Source organism: Dendropsophus ebraccatus, chromosome 15 (genome assembly GCF_027789765.1).
Source record: "Dendropsophus ebraccatus isolate aDenEbr1 chromosome 15, aDenEbr1.pat, whole genome shotgun sequence".
In the NCBI taxonomy this organism is placed as follows: domain Eukaryota; kingdom Metazoa; phylum Chordata; class Amphibia; order Anura; family Hylidae; genus Dendropsophus; species Dendropsophus ebraccatus.
The window spans coordinates 40,506,190-40,529,433 of record NC_091468.1 but is presented as its reverse complement, the minus strand read 5'-3'; the positions used below and the strand labels follow the sequence as shown (position 1 = coordinate 40,529,433).

At 42.6% G+C, this 23,244-nt stretch overlaps 1 protein-coding gene across 2 annotated transcripts in view; it reads right to left on the bottom strand.

Moving 5' to 3' along the window:
* CFAP61 (cilia and flagella associated protein 61) overlaps window positions 1–23,244 on the bottom strand; it is a 210,914-nt gene that overhangs the window by 142,429 nt on the left and 45,241 nt on the right. For both annotated transcript variants that reach the window (XM_069954188.1, XM_069954187.1), the window contains exons 14-17: window positions 18,885–19,011; window positions 17,896–17,973; window positions 16,289–16,495; window positions 14,723–14,857 (exon numbers count right to left, since the gene is read on the bottom strand). In XM_069954188.1, the coding sequence (XP_069810289.1) occupies window positions 14,723–14,857; window positions 16,289–16,495; window positions 17,896–17,973; window positions 18,885–19,011 (547 nt within the window). The remainder of the gene's footprint in view (window positions 1–14,722; window positions 14,858–16,288; window positions 16,496–17,895; window positions 17,974–18,884; window positions 19,012–23,244) is intronic.

Below are 23,244 nucleotides of genomic sequence, written 5' to 3'. Positions count from 1 at the left end.
CAGAAGGCCCCATGTCGGGTCATGTAAAAGAACCCTTGACTCCATACATAGTGTGGTGGCAGTACTTGGTTAAACTGAAGTGAATGGGAGCTGCAGTAACTCTGCACCAACACCCAAGGATTATGGTTCGTTTACACAAAGCGATAATTCGCCCAATCGATCGTTTAACGATTTTGAAGCAACGATTTGGCTTTTATAACGATCAGCGTTTAGACGAATAAAGCGTTAGAAAAATCGTTATTGCAATCGTTTTTAAGATTACTTAAGCCCATCTCACAAATAGTGTGAATCTTTGAAAGACTGTTTACACAAAGCAATTTGCGAATTTTTAACGAACCACCAGCGACGTTTTGAGAACATCTTGAAAGATCACAATGAACGATTTCTCGCTTGTCGCTTGATCATTTGCTGGTTTACACAAGCTGATTATCGCTCAAATGTGATAGTTATTGTGAAAATTTGAACGATAATCGTTCCGCGTAAACGCATCATTGCAGCTCCTTATGTTTTTTACATCAGGGTGCAGCTGATCAGCTGGGGTGGCGGGTGGCGTACAGAGACACATCAGAAGTTTTGATCAGTCGAGGTCTGGTGTGGGTGTTCATAGTTTGGCTTGTTCTAATGATCAGAACACCCAGATAATCCAAATGATCAATACTTTCAGTTTGGTAAAGCACAGGTACACTTTAACAAAAAATAAAATAAAAAAATTTAAATGAAAAGCAAAAATAAAAATGAACAGTGTGAATGTTACCATGTTGCTTCAGGCCTCTATCCCCTTTATTTATCTCTACATTTTTATGTAAATTAGTATCTCTCATTTACCTATCATTTCTATACCATATCCAGATGAATGGAAGCATTGTGCATTCTCCACATCCATAATTACACTCCAACAATAGCCTTATGTCAACTTCCTTTGTCACCGACAACATAAATGATGCTTAGAGAGGAGATCTCATGGCTCTCTCTTCGTAAGCATATTAACAGCACTCTTTTACAACAATCATTCATCTCATCAATGTCTATAAGTAAGGGCTGAGAGGTTTTTGCATATATATAATCCATGGGGGGAGGCTTATGGTTTCCAATTAAACAATATGTGTGGCAGCCATTACCACAGTAACAGTCGGCTATTTGAACTGTTAACACTCTCAGGGATGAAGAAGATAAAAGACTCATAGGACAGGCACATAGTAACAGATTTTCTTTCATCAGACCTAGAAACAGGATTCCTGATAAGTACATTGATGTAAAAGCTCACAATATGCAACTTGACCAGGCATTAGTCAGAAAACATATGGAGTCCTACTTATCAATCATGATATGAAGCTATCTGCTGGTAATGCTTGACGGGTAATTAAACAAAGAGGCGTAGCGTGGAGGTATTTATCAGATGCTGCCTGGGCTTGGTTTCTAAGCCATAAGGCCCAGCGCTATGTCAACTCATCAATATTGCATAAGGTTTGAACTAATGTTCCACATGGACTGCAGGATGAGCATACAGATGCCTTTAAGGGCTTTAAGGACAATGTAAATAGCTTTGGGGACCAAAACTGGAGGAAATCACTCAGCATCTTCCATTACTATTGATGGGCATTTGTTAATCTAAACAGCACTAAATAACTGTATGGACATGCGGAAGCTTTAAGAACCCATCCAATTATAAATTTTTTTTGGAGCCCTGAAAATACTAGTCTAAAAAACTGCAATTGTGTAATACCTGTTCGCTTGGGTAGGCAGGCGCAAATTTTTGAGGCATATTAGGTCTTAGGCATCAAACTTAGCTGTCTTGAAAGCTCGTATATGAAATTTACTCAGCAAATAAAAAATTACAACTATAGGACTGTTAAAGTGTCCCTTAATTATTATTTTATTTTTTTTTGCAGAAATCAATAGTACAGGCAATTTTAAGAAACATTGTGATTGGGTTTATTAGCTGAAAAATGCATTTTTATCATGAGAAAGCAGTTTGAAGCTCTCCCCCGTCTTCATTGTTCTCCTATGGAGAGGGGAGGGGTGGAGGGAGATGAGGCACCAAAACAGGACAACAAAGAGTTAATTTACAGCTACATCACTGGGCTATTTCCTCTGAAGTCAGCACTGACCTCTCTGACCTCTAAATAGAGGTTTTCACATAGGTCCCGCTGTGTAATCCTTTGTTCTCTGCTGGCGACTAATTTCTCTCCTCCCCTCTCCATAGAGCAGACAGGGCACGTCTGATGCAACAAGACATGATTTCCTGATAATGAGCAGTGAATGAAAGAAAGGAGGGAGAGGAGGGGGGGGGGGGACTGGGGAAAAGTCTTTTTGAAAGCAGATAATGCCATATTTTTCTAATAATCCAAATTACAAAGTTTCTTAAAATCGCCTGTAAAAAAAATAAAAATACGACAGTGAGAGTTTAACAACTCAACTGTACTGAGAATCACTAAAGAGTTTGGCTGCTGAGACCTGCACAGACTGCTACAATGAAGGAGCTGAAGCATTTCACCTTTCCACCAAGGGCAGTGTACAGACTTCTAGAAAATCTACAGCATGTGTATGGGTTACATTACTAGCGTAGGCATTGATGGGGCACATCTTTGAGCTGAAAGTTTCTGCACTTTTATTTCAGCAATTGGTGGTCCTGAGTCCAGGACAGGACTCAGATTAGACCGCACTAGTGTTGAAGGAGCTTAGTCATGCTTGGTCAAGTGATTGAGCACCTTCTGTTGTCAGTCAATCTGGGCCTAAATCTCTATTGTGGCATTACTGTGTGCATTATCCACAATAAAGGAGTACGGCCATTTTGAAAATCCAGCAGATGGCAGGGGCAGGAGGGAGCGGCGGTGAGCGGCCTTGGAACCCCCGCCAGAAGTCATTTTGCCAAAATTGTGATGACGTCACGACTGGGGGGAAAATGCCTGTCCCAACTGATGGGCTGGCCGCTCAGCCTATCGGTGACTGGAGTGGCGTCCCACCCCATTCACTGACTGGCTGAGTGGCTAGTCCATCAGCCAGGTCGTGACGTGTCAGCTCTGGAAATCCTGGAGCCTGGTGGTGATTCCGAGGCCAGTTCCACCACTCACCGAAGGCATTATGAGAGGTAAGTTCGTACTTGTTATCAAATTCCCCCCTGTCCTTACTGGATTTTCAAAATGCCCTGACTTCTCCTTAAATACTTATACTAGTTTTACATTCTGAACTTGATGCTGAAAAAGCTCACGGTCCAGTGGGACTTCAATCAAAGTTTTCTTTGAGGTCCCACGGTTGCAGGTTATAGCCCTATGATGATAACTTTAGTACAGTAGCCTTGATATTCCTCAGAATGTCTCCAGTCCAATCGATTTTCAACTACATATAGTAAGCTATAAACATGGCAGTCCCAGTCATCCTTTTCAGCGCTTATTGCCGGTAAACCAGTGTTATTTATTAACAGGGCGAATGCTTGAACCCAGACTCAGAGTTCATCATGCTTTCACTTTTCTAGTCAACCCAGTAAATTTATGGCATAGATCTCCACTGCAAACACATTACAGGTAAAGTGCTGGCTGACAGTAAATTTCCTTAGAGTAAAAGTCAGCAGGTTTCCTGTGTTTTTCCCATTACCTCTCATTTGAGAGCTTGACTATTGCCCAATCCTGGCAGGCAGCAGATGGCATTGTTAGCAGGAATGTCTCCAATGTTTGTCACTTCTGCACATTTGTGAAATTAAAAGGAAGATGACCTACCTTGCCTTGAAAGCAAGATGTCAGCGGCATACAGGTGTTAATGGCATTTACAGAAAGGCTGAATGATCACTGTGCAAAAAGAACAAGACAGTCTTTTCAGCTGTCTCAGACTAGTTAATAAGTAACCATCTGAATACATAAAAGAAGGAGCCGCATTTCATCAATAGAAGACAGCAAGAAGATTTAATGAGGAACTGCAAATGTAACTGCAAAATAAGCAGATGAGCGCGGGGCGACTATGAGAACAATTAAAAGGCCATCAGCTGAAGGATTCTGTTGTGTGTTACACAGGACGCATAATACTACATTATGAAAGGGTTTTCAATCTAAGGCAATGCCTTAAAGGGAACCTGCCAACATGTCTTCCCTGTGGAAATAGGAGTGTATACACACTGTAGACAATTAAAGGCCTCACCTTTAAAGGAGAAGTCTGGTGAAAATTTTTATTTAAGTATTCTATTGCCCCAAAAAGTTATACAAATCACCAATATAAACTTATTATGGGAAATGCTTATAAAGTGCTTTTTTCCCTGCACTTACTACTGCATCAAGGCTTCACTTCCTGGATAACATGGTGATGTCACTTCCTGATTAACATGGTCATGTCACTTCCTGGATAACATGGTGATGTCACGACCCAACTCCCAGAGCTGTGCGGGCTGTGGCTGCTGGAGAGGATGATGGCAGAGGGATGCTCAGTGTCCCTCCAGTGCCCTGTGTCCCTCAGTGTCCCCCTGCCATCATCCTCTCCAGCAGCCACAGCCCGCACAGCTCTGGGAGTCGGGTCGTGACATCACCATTTTATCCAGGAAGTGAAGCCTTGATGCAGTAGTAAGCGCAGGGAAAAAAAGCACTTCATAAGCAATATAAGTAATAAGTGTATATAGGTGATTTGTATAACTTTTGGGGGGCAATACAATACTTTAATAAAAATTGTCACCAGACTTCTCCTTTAATTATTTTATAAATTACTGCGGGGTCCTGGGTTTAAATCCCACTAAGGGCAACTATAAGTTTTCTCTGTGTTTGTGTGGGTTTTCTCCCACACCCAAAAGATACACATAGGTCAATTTAGATTGGGAGCCCTAAAGGGGACAGGGACCAAAAACTGAGAAACTATGTGAAGTGCTGTGGAATAAGTTGGCACTATACAAAGGAAACGAAAAGTCTCAGAAACCATTCCTGCAGAGGTAGGATTAGTACACAGTTCCATACAGTGTTTAGCCCTATTCGAACAATGCTCTTATTTACATTATGGCAGAAACCACTCAACTAATTGAAAGAGATGACCATCTATTATTACTTTAAAGGGAACCAATCACCTAATGTTAATTGTCCCTATTCTTACACTAAAACCCCTATTACATGGGGTGACTAAGAGAAGCTGTGAGTGCTCGCTCGCTCCTCGTTCCCTGCCACCGCTATTACACGTGGTTGCAGTGAGTGGGTGAGTACGGCGGGGGGGCTGCCCGGGTGATCGCTAGATCGTCCGAGCAGCCCATAGCAGATAGCTGCTGTTCCACGGTCCTGTTCCACGGACCAACGGCAGCAGATCATTGCTATAATAGTCGTTTGTCTTTCAACATGTTGAAAGACAAACAACTGCAATGATCAGCCGACATCGTTCATGTCAGCTGATCGTTTCCTTTTATTGCACAAGATGATTATTGGCCGTAAGGGCTGAAGTTTTAGCAAGACATTGTGCAATATTTGGCAGCTTAAAACCTTACACCCCCCCACCTTCCTTTTCCCACTTACTATTAACAAATTTCAATGCAAAATTAAATATGCTTGTAAATACCACCCAAGTACATGTTCCCCTTATTAAAAAAATCTCCCCCATAATGCATAGTGTTCCACCACTATTAGATTCTTCTTGCTGAAATTCATCCATGCAGCTTTGTCAAAGTAATGGAATAACACAATGGTGCTGAAATGGTTAAAACCACTGTCTCTAAAAGAAACAGTGCTGCTCTTCTCAACATGTATTATTCTGCGCGTCTCTCCTTGGAGCTTTCAAACTCTATGGTCTAATGACATTGACAAGCCACTTGACCTTATGTCTCGTCCATTTTTTCTTAAGGAAACCCAACATAACTGCTATTTAGTTAGTAAAGTACACAGTGAAAGGGAATAAGAAGATCAAGTATTACCGACTTCAAAAAATGTGTCCTGTGCTTTATTGTCACAACGTCCGAGGGTTGTGCCGCTAGGCTGTAAGGGAGAACTGCTTATAATAAACCCCTTGTGATGGACTGGAGGACTGGGGGCTCACTGATCTAGTTCTTAGCCCCCCACTGTTCTGTAGCCCCCACTGTTCTGTAGCTCAATCTGCCACACACTATTGGTCAGTGCTGCGTATAGATCGCTGTCCTGGTATCTGTGTTTGGCACCGGTGCTTGTTATAGGGGACTAAGAGTCACACTACATGTTAGCTAACTGGAGAAGATTTAAGATATAATAATTTAGGTATATTGGCTGCCTGCAACACAAAGACTGCAATATAATGTTAGTGAATGTAATCATCCATTAAAGAGGGGGGGGGGGGATAATAAAAATAGAACTCTTCTTGCCATCACTGATAATTTCCCCTTTATCTCAGTTGCGTAGCTTATATTGCTGGTGATAAGAGTTACAAAAATGAATGATAGTTGGAGTGCTCCTAGTAGGGGTGTCTGTGACTGAGTAGGTAGGTGTATCGAGGTCTACTTCTTCCTTGATCACATCTCAGTATGGAAAAACACCTGCAGACAGAAGTAGCTGTGGCTGAAAGTCAAGAGATTTAACCATTTATCTTTTAATTTTTTTTTTTTTATAACTTTAAGAGGTACTTTGGGCATTTACATTTTCTGATATATTGCTGGTGCTGCACAGAAAATAAGAAACATCCTATTCTCACCTAACCACACTCCCCTGGTTACTAAAAGTAAAAATTCCTCCACTCCATACCCTGGGTAAAAACGGTCGTGCCGACTTCTTTATCAAGTGACACAAGTCGGCACGACTTTGAAACGCATTGTTTTTTTAATAAATATTTCATATATTTTTCTTCCTTTGCCTATCTTGGACCTGGGCCCATTTTTACCCAGGGTTTGGAGTGGAGAAGTTTTAACTTTTAGCATCCTGTATGGTTTCTGGGAGTGGCTGCGATTCACATACATGCTACTACTGAGTGTTGTGCCTTGCATTCGCACAACCACATGAGGTGAGAGTCTCCCATCTACTCTCCTTCATTTAGTCTATCCTTTGCAGACATCTGACCATGGAGCCCTGTTCACATTTGTATTTTTAGTGATTGTGAACACTCCCCTGGTCGTCTGGCTTTTGGCATTTTTTAATACATTGCTGTTGGTGCATATAAAACAATAAAAATGTCATGCTTATCTGTCCACTTTCCCTCGATGTCCTCCTCTGGTGTCGCCGGTGTCCCCTGCTGACTGCAGCTACGCTAATTCTGAGATGAACTTGTCCTGGGAGAGACAGCCCGCTTAGCTTACTAGCCGCGGGGTTGTCCCATCTCAGTTAGTGATTGGTTGAGTGGGGTGTCACTCTCGAGAAAAGTTTGTCTTGGTAGTGGAGGCTCTGCAGTCAGTGGGGGGCACCAGCACCACCGTAACAGAACACCAGGGGATCGCGGACAGGTAGGCATAACATGTTTATTGTTTTATATGCACCAGCAGCAAAGTATTAAAAACGCCAGACAACCCCTTTAAACTCGGTGAAGTACATCAGGTGAAAGCATCTAAACAGTTATTTTTTTCTTCAAAGTGGACAAAATTTTATTTCTCCCTACAATGACATGCAGTGATGTTTTTACCCCAATGGGATCTTTTTAAAGCAAACCTTAAAGCGGCCATAGATCTTTAATAACTGATAGTGGAATGGCCATCAGCAATCAGCCGTCAGTTACCTCTACCTTCCATCCCCATTCTCCCTATACACAGGAACATTCAGCACAGCCAAGCATTTCTGTGTCCTCTATAGGGACACTGCGGCTTATATCTCCTAGAACAAAGGGGTCGGGTGATGTTTTTCCCATCAAGCCCTATCTCTACCGACATTATCTGTCAGTGGAAGGTCGGGAGAGCCCCATACACCTTATACTGTCGGCCAAACTCGCCGTGAGCATGGGTACGGCCGAAAAAGGTATATGGAGATCTTTAATGTGACACTGACACCCCCATTTTTGCATTATGACTTCTCCACACAGGTGTAAAGGGTAAATTTTGCAGTTTTCATACCGTATTTTATATAAGTCATGGTGCTTGTTCCAGTTAAAAATCCAGATAAATTTTTTTATAATTTGCGGATTGAGCTACCTGGGCAGGGCTTCACTGCCGCAGCACCACTTAGCTCTGTTCACATTACCACTGTAGACCCCGCCCCTCAGTGACTACATGGCCCCGCCCCCTCAACTGCCATTGGAACGGGATGGCCTAAAGGTCTAGGCCCCACCCCCTCTAGGTCGGCCCATACCAGTGGCTGCCGAGGGGGCAAGCCTATGCGGCGATGACATCACTGAGGGGCAGGGCCTACATGGTGATGTAGGTGGGGCTGAGTGGCGCTGCAGTTGTGAAGCTTCGCCCAGGTAGCGCAATCTGCAGATGATGAAGGATCACTTTTTATTGGAACAAGCATCATGACAGTGTCATTTTAAGGAAATCTTCAGGTCTGAAAGTCATCATCAAAAGGTACAGTAACAGCCCAAAAGTGTCTGCATACTGGAACTCCAGCCCATGATTCAGGTTATGCAACCTTACAGTATTCCTTAAGCACAATTCTTAACACATTGGATCTTTGTTCAAGGGGCTTGAAAATGAAATTAAGCATCTACTTATAGCATCCCAGTCACCGGACTCATCCCAGTCATCTCTTTTCGTTGAAATTTGACATAACTGATTAAAATTTTTCTATTCTTCAAACTATTTCAGCTCCATTATCTGCAAAAGGGTGCCCAATCCCTTATCAATTAAAAAAAGGGGATTTGTAGTTGATGCTCTGACTATTTTGTCCAACCCTTCCATAAAATAGAAGCTCCCCCAAAAGACGTAACTCTGCTAACAGTTTGAAATCCTAGCTCCGATAGGCGGCCATACACCTTTCAATAACTGCCGGTCGAACGATTGTCTGGCCATCAGTTATGTATCCCGTCCGGCTCTCATTTTACCCCTACACATGAATGTTCAACACGGCCAAATGTTCCTGTGTCCTCTATAGGGAAGAGTGTTAAGCTTATCTCTCTCAGGAAATAGGGGTCAGGTGGTGATTTTCCATCACTCTCAGCCCATATTTCCACTGACATCATGTTGGGCTGGGACCCAGGGAGACAGGACAAGTGAAGCTCTAGCACTGGCATCCGCCCCGCTGTCCCTTCCTTGGAGTGATCGGCTCCTTAGCAGGCCGGCTCCAACTTGAAGACTGGTCGCTATGCTAAGATAAGTAAAACATAGGACAACGACAAGACAAAACAAATACAATATTCGCAGGGTCAACTAGCCGGGTCAGTAACAATCTGTCGTTGCAGTACAGAATCCGAAGTCGGAGGAAATAGTCAGAAAGTCAAGCCATAATCAGGATACCAGGATAAAGAGGCACTATCACAGGCAAGGAGGATGATGAGGGAAGTAGTTTTATAAAGGCTAGAGTCCCAGCCCCAGGCATGATTGGGGCAGAGACTCCAGCCCCCAGAGTATAACAAAGATGACTGGCGGTGCCAGCCGCCAGCCAGCACATAAAAATACCTGTGCCAATTGGCAGGGGGCGGTAAAGCCCCGGCCGCAGCAATAACTCGGGATGCTCTCCAGCGCGCACCTAGCAACCTGCCGGCTGCTTGCCAGGGACGCCGTCGACACTTGCAGCAGGCCGGCTGCATGCTCTGGCGGTGACGGGAGTAGACTCCTGACAGATAATCTGTCAGTGGACGGTCAGGAAATCCCTTTACACCTTATATGGATGGCCGAAACCATCACGAGCGGCAGGTGGGACCAACTAAAGTATAAAGTGTATGGGGACTGTAAGATATCTATAGATAAAACCATGCTAGTAACTTGGGCAAGACTGAAAGAGATATGGAGAGATGGGGAGGACAAAGAACAAAGACACAAACATGTACACTTGTATATATAGGTTGTTTGTCAGTGACTAAAATCCTCCAAAATGGTCACAGCAGGAAGAGCAGCCCCAGGGCACAAGATGAAGAAAAGAAAAGAGAAAACTAAACTTTGTAAAGCTCCTGTGCATTTTATTTGTCGGGATGAAGATGCTCTTCAATTCAGTATACACTGTGTTAAGGTTAAATTTATATGTTGACCTCTCTCTATGGAGAGAAGCCAAAAACCCAGGTAAAGGATGGTTTTTAAATTATATCTAGAGTTGGAATCCTGCAGTATTACCAGCTCGTTACTTATACGTCACTGACACAGATAAGACAATGTATCATGATTATAAGCCTGGAGAAAATGGCCCAAGTTTTATTATGGTAATCACATTTTATAGACAGATAAAATACAGGGTGTTAACAAATGCTAATAAGGCATAGATGAGGCGGTGCTAGCGATTTAGATATTCAGTCATGCGCAATGGCATCTATATTAGTATTCATTATTATTATTCAAAAAGGTTAGAACAATACATTCTCTGCAATGATACTTTCACATTATTCCCACTGTAACAGACAGGCAGCTTTCCTCTGAGAATGGCCTTGAACGCTGATAAACATGTCTCTGAGGGAAATAGTTCTTGAGACAAAACATTCTTTCTAGTGTCCATATCAGAAGTTTTCCAAGGTAAGAAATGGTCCAACTATAAGTTAACCCTATCAGGGACTCTCTAATGTACTGGAGCTTCTGAGCAAGAGGCCTATATATATGTGTAGTCATATAGGTACGGTGCAGGTAGGTAAAATTGCATATCCTGGCCTTATCAACTGTCACTGAAAGGAGAGGGGCCAAAAAGGTTTATAAATTTTCAGACATCTGGGTTTTGTAGCTTTTACAACTTGACAAAGAAAAATCCTTGAGAATGGAAGGTATTGTAGATTATATGTAGGATCCCTACATTCCTATTTCTTTCATAGGATTTCTGAAATGAACACATCCACTGGTACATTCAGTCTATGGCGCAGTCTACCTATTGATGTCCCTAATGTCCCAGCCTTTAAATATCCCACTTTATCTACAACACAGTAATGCAATGCTGTATTTGACTACATTCACAGTCTGCTGCATCCGTGTGAAAAAGGAAAAGAGGAGAACAGAATAATAAGCTGTCAGAACAGGTCACTACTTCTTCATAATGCTCTCACCTATTCTTCTCTTGTATCAATAATTACATAATTACAATGAGCAGATGGATTGCACAACACAACCAGATGGTGAGGATGGCAAAGAAGTAAACAGGCTGAAAATTGATGATTTCTTTTCCAAACAAGGATTCCATTACTTCAAAAAATAATAAATTACAGCAAATACAGTCTGGGATTACACAGAATAGAGTAAAATACACCCGATTTAACGATTTTGCTGAAGCCATAATGCAATGAAACTACCACGAGCGTCACTGAAATGGCAAACAGCGTCTTCTAGAAAGGAATCTTTTCTAGGCTCCTCGTGTTCAGTGGTTGTTCTTTCTACTCTGTTTAACATTATTAAAACATTATCAACATTTTCCTGTTTCTAGCTGCATAAAAAGGTGAATTTATGAACTTTGAAAAGACTTTGGGGGAGAGTTATCAAACATGGTGTAATGTCAAACTGGCTCAGTTTCCCCTAGCAACCAATCAGATTCCACCTTTTATTCCTCACAGACTATTTGAAAAATGAAAGGTGGAATCTGATTGGTTGCTAGGGGCAACTGAGCCAGTTTCACTTTACACCATGTTTGATAAATCTCCCCCTTTGTTGTTTTGTACTGACTAATTTTACGAACACACCGCAAATAAACCCCTAGATGACCCTTACCGTACCCGTACGCCATTATTTTCTAAGGAGCTATCTAGTGATCTCAGGAGCTGAGCATGCTTTATAGCGGGTGAGGGAAGGATGCGGCTGCAATTGTGGTATTTAAGTGTCACTTACCAATCTGCAGTGTGATTGTGGGGGTCCTGATTGTTTTTCCTGCATGCCGGAGGAGTTATACTTACCTCCATGGGGTCAGATCGGTGATCTTCTAATAGAACCTGCCTCAGTCCCTCCCTCAATAAAAGTTACAATCACCCCCCTTTCCCATCATACAAATAAAACATGTAAAAATAATTAAATACATAAACATTTTGCATATCATAGTGTGCAGTAGCTGCGGAAACAGAAAGCCCTTCAGCTACAATATGTTGTCAGATGTGACCTCATAGCATGATCTTAAAGATACAATTCCATTCTAAAAAGTTATCCCCTATCCAGGAGAGTTCAGCGCTATGTCAATCCGTTCAATCCGGGAACATTTGATGTTAGTTCCAGGAGTCGGACCCCCACTGATCAGCTAGTTATTCCTATCCTGTGGATAGAGGACACATTTTAATCTTGGCATAAGCCCTTTAAGACCTTAGAAAAGCATAATTTATGTAACTTAACCAGTTACTTATCTTTTTTTGGACATTAGAAGGGGATGTCTGGGCAGCAAGTTTTTTTTATGAATATGCACAGTGAGTGGGTAGGTATAGAAAAAATGTTTTAAAATATATCACAAAGGGTTTGTTGGATTTGCTATAACATACTTTTTGTTAATATGCTGTTTAAAGAGACTCAGTAGGCTGTCAGTCCTATCTCAGGATAGCATAAAATAGTGGACAGAGAAGCTGAACAGAATGATGTATCACTTACATTGTTCTGTGCAGCTGATCCAGAGATCTCCTCCTGAATAACATGGACAATAAGTAGTCCTCTCCATTATGTGTGTGAGCTCAGTAGTCCTCAACATTCATGAGAAGCAGAAAACTCCACCCACCAGCTGCTAATTGACAGTTATCTATCCATTCTGTGTATAGGCAGTCAACTGTTGATCAGCAGCTGGAGGGCAGGGGGGAGGGGAGTGGCAGGAATCCTATTCTCCTGCATATTAGGAGGCTGAACAGAATGATGTAAGTAATACACAGATCTGTTCAGCATTTCTGTCACTAGTTAATGCTGGCATACACCTAGTGACAGATTCCCTTTAAGCAAGAACGTGCAGGGCCTTTAGTAGGTGAATAAACTTACTCACTGACCTATAGAAAAAAGAAATGTCTCTGCTCACCCCCCTTAGTCTTATCAGATGTTGTGATCTTCATCTTTATCCGTAAGACCTTTTTCTTAACCCATATAAGGGCTAACCAGGCCGTATTTGTCAGACTTCACTTCAAGCTACCCTCGCTTTTGTGTCATCTCCTTTGCTGGTAAAAACTATCTTGACTTAACTTTGATGTTTCTTGTCTTGACTTGTTTGTTTACAGTAGGCAAAAAAAAGAACACCCACTTACCTTTCTATAACCACTGCCCATATTGAGGAACTTCTGGGTTAGGGGCTGTGACGTCACAGAAACTTAGCCAACATTCAGTCACAGCAATGTCCCACCCCAGCCACTGACTGACCAGGCCTGTGATATCACACAAACGAAGCACCAGAGCCTAATTTAAAGAGTCTCCATTAAAGGAGAAGTCTGGAGAAAATGTATAAAAGTATTGCATTGCCCCCCAAAAGTTATACAAATCACCAATAAACACTTATTATGGGAAATGCTTAAAAAGTGCTTTTTTCCCTGCACTTACTACTGCATCAAGGCTTCACTTCCTGGATAAAGAGGTGATGTCACTTCCTGGATAACATGGTGATGTCACTTCCTGGATAACATGGTGATGTCACGCCCCGACTCCCAGAGCTGTGCGGGCTGTGGCTGCTGGAGAGGATGATGGCAGAGGGATGCTCAGTGTCCCTCCAGTGCCCTGTGTCCCTCAGTGTCCCCCTGCCATCATCCTCTCCAGAAGCCACAGCCCGCACAGCTCTGGGAGTCCGGTTGTGACATCACCATTTTATCCAGGAAGTGACATCACCATGTTATCCAGGAAGTTAGGCCTTGATGCAGTAGTAAGTGCAGGGAATAAGCAATAAGAACTTATTATTTTTTTGTTTGGGGAACCTTTCTTAGAGGGTTTGTCCAAGAACTCATAAAATAAACTGGCTGTAGAAAATGTGCTCCTGTGCTGAAGCTGCAGTGGCCCCATCAGTCTTTGTTTATTTTATTGGGTCAATGTAAGACATGTTACAACTGCAGCCAATCACAAACCTTAGTTTTGTGCCAAACATGCTATCATCACCACCAAAACCAGTTTACAGGAAACACTGTTTTATCTTTTGGTGGTCTACCTGAGGTCAGTGATCTATTTCCTGTATGGCTCTACTAGGCGTTGCTCCCACCTATCCATAATCCTGCTCTACACTGATGAGGGGCAACACCCTGAAACAGCTGTATGTGGATGGATACCTGGCCCTGGTTTTTCCTTTGTCATTATTGACTTATAGGGCCACTTAATATGGTGGTTTCCCTACAGGAGCCACACCTTGGCTGGGCCCTTCCCAGAGGGATATCTGGCTAGTCCTATGTTTTGAGACTCTTAAATGAGGCTCCGCTGTTTTTTTATTGCAAAACTAGTGACTGGCTGCAGCGGTAATGTAGATTTGCAACATGTGCAAAAATAAGCAAACTGTCAGGGACCCCCCCGGCCACTAGTGCTGGAGCATTGGGGATTTAGCAGGTGAGTAATATTTGTTTCTTCTGTACTTCTGTACAATTACATTTTTTTTAAGTATAAAAAAATGTTTTGTCCTTTTTGTTTTGATCCTTGATGTAAGTTTTATCTATATTCTGAATGCACGCATTTAGAGATTGGGATCCAGCTCATCCTGTAAGGGTATGAACACCCAGATCTGTGTAATTAAGAAGCAACCTATTCATACAAAGACAGTAATTCCATGCCATCTGCCAAACCTTGTAGAGCCTGGCATGGTGCCTGTTGCCTGCTGTAGCTTCTGTTACCCACCTGATCCTTGGAGACCTGCTTTGATGGAGCGTTTATGCCAAGCTTTTCCAGAGGATAGACAATCTGTCGTCTTGGTCGCACGGGAACCATGTAATGAAGGGCAGATGTCAGTGAATGGGCGCAGGGATTCTTAAACTAAAAGAGAACCATCTTCATTTTAGTGAGGAGAATGTCAACTCTGTGTCTCGCAGATGTTTAACAAACAGAGAATTCTTAGCAGACTTGGCAAATTGAAAGCGGGGGTGAGCGAAATAATAACAAATAAACATAGTGCAGAAGCAGCGGAATGAGGTGCACGTAATACCCACTGCTAATGAAGATAATTATGAGAGTAATTACATTACCATCTCTGTGGGAATGGCAGATAAACAAGTGGCTTGGTTTATGGCATTTTGCTGTACCAGTATTTTTCCCAGGAGCGCATTCTCTCGCTACCAACCATAAATCAGCTCATCTCATCTCTATCCATTTTGTCTTCTGATTATTGTTAAGTGTCTCGAGCTTAGGATCAGCTACAATCCTGAAGTATACGCTAAATCCAATCCTGATCTTTGTCTATTTGCAATGTTGTGTAACTAGTACTTTGTGTTTTACACTAGCACAGGTAGAATTTGCAAGTCTTTTTTTTCCTCTGCTTCTTGTCCTGGAAAAAAATCAGGATTGAAATAAGGGACTTCTTTTAGCAGTTCTTGGATAAACTGCAATTCTAAAGATGTCTATGATCAAAAGTGGTGCTCTTTCTGAAAATCAGACCCTTCTTTGTTATCCTGAAAAATCCCTTTAAATTGGATGTCCAACTCCTCAAAAAAAAAACTGTTTCAAATTGTATATATTATCCAAAGTAGTAATAACCAACTTACTTATTATCTCCTGACCCTTGACCAAACCCAAACATTGGGGTCTTTTATTCCTCCCTTAACTCTGATGTATAAATACAATATGTGACCACTGCAACCAAACACTGTCTGTAACGGCCATGTGTTCATACAACATGTCACCACTGCAACCAATCACTGTCTGTAAAGGCCATGTGTCCATACAACATGTGACCACTACAACCAATCACTGTCTGTAAAGGCCATGTGTCCATACAACATGTGACCACTACAACCAATCACTGTCTGTAACGGCCATGTGTCCATACAACATGTGAACACTACAACCAATCACTGTCTGTAGCGGCCATATGTCCATACAAAATGTCAACACTACAACCAATCATTGTCTGTAACGGCCATGTGTCCATACAACATGTGAACACTACAACCAATCGCTGTCTGTAGCAGCCATGTGTCCATATAACAAGTCACCACTACAACCAATCACTGTCTGTAACGGCCATGTGTCCATACAACAAGTCACCACTACAACCAATCACTGTCTGTAATGGCCATGTGTCCATACAACATGTCACCACTACAACCAATCACTGTCTGTAATGGCCATGTGTCCATACAACATGTCACCACTGCAACCAATCACTGGCAATTACTGAGAAAATGATAAAAATTTTCAGTAATTTGATTTTAAAAAATTCGGAGAGTTTAATTATACTCAATAGGTTACCTGATTTTTGTCATACGGAGGGTATACGGGGTAATACAGAGAGGACATGTGGGATAAGCGAAGAATTTCTTTCAGGAAATGCCTGCTGTAGAGTTTAAATATAGGATTGAGAGCATAATGGTGGAGATGTCCATGCTCATCCCGCTGATGATGACCGAAGTAGATAAAATCCTCAATGTTGTAGTGTGAACGAATGTACTCTATGTCCTACAAATCAACATGGAAGACAGATAAAATACCTGCATACATTAATGTTTTCATTGATTTAACCCAATTATCAGATCTTGTACTGGTGAAGTGTGCCCTAGATTCCTCCTAGTGCAGGACAATGCTTGGATTCATGTAGCCAGAGTGCATAGGTGATTCCTGGATGATGGAGCCATTGATGTCACTGACTGGCCCCTTACATTCTTCAGAATTGAATCCAGTGGATAACCTTTTGGATGTTATGTTTCAATGCACTAAATGCCACCAAGCAGCTCCACAGACTATCCAGGAGCTCACTGATCACCTGATCCAGGTTTTTGGAGAAGGCCCTTAGGACTCCATCCACTGCCTCATCAGGGGCATGCCTAGACCTTGTACACAGAGGCCATGCACATTATTAAGTCACATTAAGGCTATGAAACGCGGCCAATGTACTTTCCGAACTTGAAGCATCATTAGTTCTGTATTTATAGGTCATGTATTATATCTGGCTATTCGAAGCTCAATGCATCCTAACTTATTATGATGCTGCAAGTCCCACTTACAGGTATGTGCCCAGTCTGTTAGATTCGGCAAATACACAGGCCCTGTTTCACGGTCTGAACACAGGTGTAGGTTTTAAAGGAGAAGTCCATTGAAAATTTTTATTAAGGTATTGTATTGCCGCCCAAAACTTATACAAATCACCAATATACACTTATTAAGGGAAATGCACATACAGTGCTTTTTTCCTTGCACTTACTACTGCATCAAGGCTTCACTTCCTGGATAACATGGTGATGTCACGACCCGACTCCCAGAGCTGTGCGGGCTGTGGCTGCTGGAGAGGATGATGGCAGGGGGACACTGAGGGACACAGGGCACTAGAGGGACACTGAGCATCTCTCTGCCATCATCCTGTCCAGCAGCCACAGCCCGCACAGCTCTGGGAGTCGGGCGTGACATCACCATTTAATCCAGGAAGTGACATCACCATGTTATCCAGGAAGTGAAGCCTTGATGCAGTAGTAAGTGCAGGGAAAAAAGCACTTTATGTGCTTTTCCCACAATAAGTGTATATTGGGGATTTGTATAACTTTAGGGGGGAAATACAATACTTTTATAAATTTTTTCACTGGACTTCTCCTTTAAGTCTAAGAACTGCAATGATACAGGTAGGGCAGCTAGCCAGGAAATGAGATGCTTGGCCACATGCTCTTTCACCTAGACTCTGACTAATCAAACTTTGTTACATGTCAATTTTTTTTTTAAGGGATAGTAACGCTCTTATTTTTTTCAATAGATAGATAGTCTGGAGGTCCCTAAACACCAAGGAGGGGGGCATTGCTGAGCTTAATTTTACTACACCTGATACAAGTATGCAAACATTTAACTGTATAGATAAACATGACGCAATATACCTCTTCATTTCTAAGGATCGCAATGCCAACGATCTGGTCAGTGATTTCAGCAACAAAGGCCTGTACGGGTGTCCCATCCTGAAATCAGAATAACAATCTTACCCATTAATGCAGTATTACAACATATACCTGATCATCATCACATCAGACAGGTATGAATAGTACATCATGTAATTCTCAGATACTAATACAATGATTTAATTCAAAACAGCTATTTTCCCAGAATTCTACAATACTTGAGTGCTCATACATCTCCATGTAACATCTTGTATATTCCATGTCCTATCCATATAACACTCTTAGGCCATGTTCACACAACATTAGTTTTCATTAAACAACGGTTGTTGTTGCAGGTTTGCTACAACGACCATTATTTAATGACAGCAGCCGATCACATTGAACTCAATGGAATCCTGGCCGGAGTGTATACGTACTATATACACTCAGGCCGGGATTCCATGCGGCCACACAAAGAACTGACATGTCAATTTTGTGCGGCTGCAATTAATTGAATAGCGGCCACACAAAGTTGAAAGTGGAGACAATGTAAAGTGTGGCTCCGGACGAACTTTACATTGTCTGCAACGGTTTATTGGAACGCATTAATGTGCCCACATTCCAATGCAAAAGAAATGTAGTTCATTCTGCCGATACTATGGTAGCGGCCGGGATGAACTTTACAAAGAGCCGTGTCGCAGAACGGATGCTGTCTTACAACATGTGAATGCGGCCTTATAATGTAGTTATTTGTAGCTTTGTCCTAATCAACTGAAACACAAACCTGGGGCTGAACAATAGATGTTCTTTTCTGTCATTGTTACCTTTTTTATATAGAGCAGAGGAATTTATCATTTTCAGCTTTACCAACAGAAATGTGACCCTTGTGCTGCACATGACAGCAGATATTGACTTTAGATTTACATGACAGTAATAACAAGCCCGGGGATGAGTTAATCAATTTTATACAAATTCCGAATGATCCCACTCACAGCATCCCTTCGTGCTTCGTTGTAGATTTTTAGGTCATCCAATATGCTTTCCTGGAGGTGTAAGCTTTCTATTAGCTTTTCCACTGCTGGTACATCGCTGGACTTTGCTGCCCTCACCCGTAACAAGCTGAAATCAAGGTAGAACACTCATGTAAATGATTGGTTTATGACTGCATGAAATCTAATTGCAGATTACATGGACTAATGCCGCCTATTATGAAGCAGGAGCTGGTAGACACACAATGTTCAATGGCCAGGCCCACAGGAGCTGTTCTTTCAGGACCATTATTCCGAGGCAGGAAGTAACACTGAGAAGCTGGTGCAAATACAGCTACAATACCATTAGCACATTAATCCCTCGGGCTTTTTAGTACTTATGTACACAATCTGCTCTAGATCTCGGAGGGAACGCTGTATAGCATGATGCTGGGATAATGAAAAACCCACACTTTTATGCCTTATCAGAATACAAAGAATGTGTTTCGATAAGATCGAGAGGATTTTACTAGGTGTTTTGTGCTGTGATGTAATTACTATACTTAAAACTTTCAACAAAATTTAGCAAATTTTGCTAAAACAACTAAACCGATATAGAGGTCTATACACTGTGTTAAAATTTTTCTCCTCAAGTTCAATGTCATGCACCACTGGAGTGGATCAGAGGATGACTGAGACTTTTCTAAAAATGTCTATGCAAAAATAAGTCATGGAGCATCATTTAAGGGTCTCAAAACACAGGACTAGCCAGATATCTCTCAACGTGAAGGGCCCAGCCAAGGGTCGGCTTCTGTAGGAAACCACCAACCCCCATATTAAGTGGCCCTATAAGTCAATGTAATGACCAGGGAAAAACCTAGGCCAGGTATCCATCCACAGACAGCTGTTTCGGGGTGTTGCACCTCATCAGTGTGGATACACCCCTATACAGCCCTATGATGCATATACTGATACACTTCTGATAAGCATCTTTTTTAAAAATATAAAAATATACTCTGGGATAAAAAAAAAATGGGAAAAAATATTTACTTTTTCTAAACCCTGCCCCCATTCCAATGGCGCCCTATCGTACTGCTGAGCATTTTCTGGCTGGCTAAGCAGGTACTTGTCAGGGCTGCGGCGGCGGCCCGTGCTTCGGGCCACCGCTGCACCCCCTCCTCGTGTCCCGCAGCCGCCGGTGTCCGGGTGCAGGGACCCGGCGTTGTGACTAGTTCGGCCCCCTGGGCATCTTTCCTCGCCCCGCTCCTGTCTCCGTCTGGCCGGCACGCGCGTCCCCGCCTCCTAGGGCGCACGCCGGCTGTCACAGATTTAAAGGGCCAGTCTGCCCCTAATTGGTGATTGCACATAATCACTCCCTATAAATCCCAGGATGCCCTGTCCCTCGTGTTGGAGCCTCTATATGCTTCCCATAACGTTTTGGCCCAGCTCCCCATTGTTCCTGTCCGCTGCCCTTTCCCGTTGTTCCTGTCCGCTGCCCTTGTCCGTAGTTCCTGTCCATTGCCTCTGCCACCTGCGGTTTCGCCTAAGACCACTATCTTCACCGTCTGCTGCCTACTGCTCCTGCTTCACCTTGCCCATTATCACTTGCAAACCAAGCTAGGGGTAGCGACCTGGGGGTCGCCTGCCGCAGCAAGCCCGTCCCACCTTGCGGGGGACTCTGGTGAAAACTCCACTCCCTGGTGCGGTTTATGTCATCACTGGTGACGGTACAGAGGATCCACGACTCTGCTACAGTACTTCTTAAAGCAGGAACAGACACAGTCAGAATGGCAGGAAATAAGGAATGGTGAATACAGATTTTTAATTTTTTTTGCCTTTTACATGCCTGAACATATTTAAAGTGAATGTATCATCAGTACATTCGCTTTAAAGGGGTAGTGCGGCGTTTAACATTTATTCACTAAATAATACACATTACAAAGTTATACAACTTTGTAATGTGTGTTATTTAAGTGATTGGCCCCCTTCCCCGTGTTCCCCCCCACCCCGGAAGTGTGGTGCATTATACTTATGTATTCACCGTCGACCCCGGCTGCCATCTTGGGTCTAATCACGGCTGAGCAGCTGATGACACGTCAGAGGGGGGACAGCATAAGGGATGGCTGGAGCGGTTTGGCCGGCCTCCCGAAGATGACGTCGTCGACCCAAGATGGCGGCCGGGGTCGACAGTGAATATGTAAGTATAATGCACCACACTTCCAGGGTGGGGGAAACACGGGGAAGGGGGCCATTCACTTACATAACACACATTACAAAGTTGTATAAGTTTAGTGAATAAATGTTAAACGCCACACTACCCCTTTAACTTTTACACATGGATAGAATGGTGCTGATGTGGCGAAGCTGGTGCTGCGCTCCTTTTTTTAACCACAGCCCAGATCCCACACACGGAAACGCTCTTATTAAAATAAATGGAGCGGCTTCATAGAAGGGCGGGGGTTCCCTCCCACTGGGGGGGGGCGGGCGGGCATGCCTCCAATGCTTCACCCCCGGCTAGTGCCGGGGAATAGAACGGCGCTGATCGCGGGAACTGGGCTTCCCCGGACCAGCACCATTCTATCCATGTGCAAAACTTAAAGCAAATGTACTGATGGTACATTACCTTTAATTTACTTATCAAAATGAGTCCCTGCACTACCCCTTTAAGGATAGGTTATGGAAAACTATACCATACTAAGGGGATTTCCAGGTTATAAGAACTAATTTTATTTTTATAAAACTTATTTTTATTTTATACCCCGCTAGGGAAAAGTGAAGCTTAGTTACAAAAAGGGCTTCTTGCTCTGGAGGACCTGTCCTATCTTACATAAGTTTGGTATCAGTAATCCTTTAACTCTTTAAGGATATGTACCCAACATAATAGTACAACACATACATGAAATATAACAAAAATAAGTGTTGCCTGCAAACACAAGATATCTATTATACCTCTGCATGTGATCATGTAGTGTGGACTGAACATGTCTATTTTCTTCTCTCCTCCAAGACGCTGGCAGAGATGTAGCGATCAGAAGCCATCATATTAATTACGCTCAGTGTTCTTATCTCGAGGATCTATGCTCATTAATTACAGCTTAGTCCCCCGGCTCTGATGGATGTCTGGATTCTATTAGCCATTTGATTAACTTCATTACTATTTTGCATCCACTTTTTGCATACAAATATAGTATTCAAGCCCAATGATGTAAAAACCAGATTACAAATGTATAATTTATCGGGCGAGGGGCTTAGTATAGTTGCTTACTTAAAATGTTTACTAATAAATGATACACAGAATGGTTAAGGCAATACGAATTTTCTAAGGTCATTTGTGATTTATGATCCGAGAAGAATACAATTACATTGATATTGAATTAAACACCTCTACAATGTAACATCCATCTTATGCGTGGAGTGAGGACCGCTAATGAGACTAATTATCATCTGTAATAATCAGCGTTGTGTGCTGGATTATAATAAGCCTGCATTGTCCTTATAGGAGGGTTTATTTATTTACTGACTTTCTTCCCTTATAGATGATGGTTTTCCAATACAGGCAGTACAATGGCCGTGAAAAGGGTTCTCCGTTTCTTGCAGTTTACTGAACACTACATACTGAACTGGTCACTATAAAGGGAACATATCAGGTGCTTTTTGCCACCAGGACGCAAATAAGGAGAAACCTGTTAATCTAAAGAGAGACCTGTCAATCTTAAGAGAGACCTGTCAATCTAAAGAGACCTGTCAATCTTAAGAGAGACCTGTTAATCTAAAGAGACCTGTCAATCTTAAGAGAGACCTGTTGATCTAAAGAGACCTGTCAATCTTAAGAGAGACCTGTTAATCTAAAGAGACCTGTCAATCTTAAGAGAGACCTGTCAAAGCAGACAAGCAGCTAACCCCCTTGACTCTTTCACCCAGTCTCAGCTCCCACAACATTTCAGAGCAATCATAATTGTAATAGAACGGCTTGAGTTTGCTTTATGCTGGTTCTGGCACCATTAAGCACCTAACAGGTTCCAGTTAAAGCGTAACTGTCATGTTTTTTTTTTTATTTCAGAAATCAGTAGTATAAGCGATTTTAAGAAACTCTGTAATAGGTTTCATCAGCCAAAAAAGCCTCCTTCTGTACTCAAGAAGCAATCTCCCAGCCTCCCCCCCTGACTTCTTATCTGTGCATTATCAGGCAAACACGTCTTCATTACAGAGAAGCCAGTGAAGACGGGCTCTGCTCTCTCCATTGTAAGCCTATGAAGGGGGGAGGGGCTGAGGGAGATGAGGGAGCAGGAAGAGGTGACATGAAGGTCAGCTGTTTGTAGACTCTCTGGGCACAAAAAATGCTGGATTCAGGTTTCAGAAAGGTCAGTGCTTATCTATGAACTTA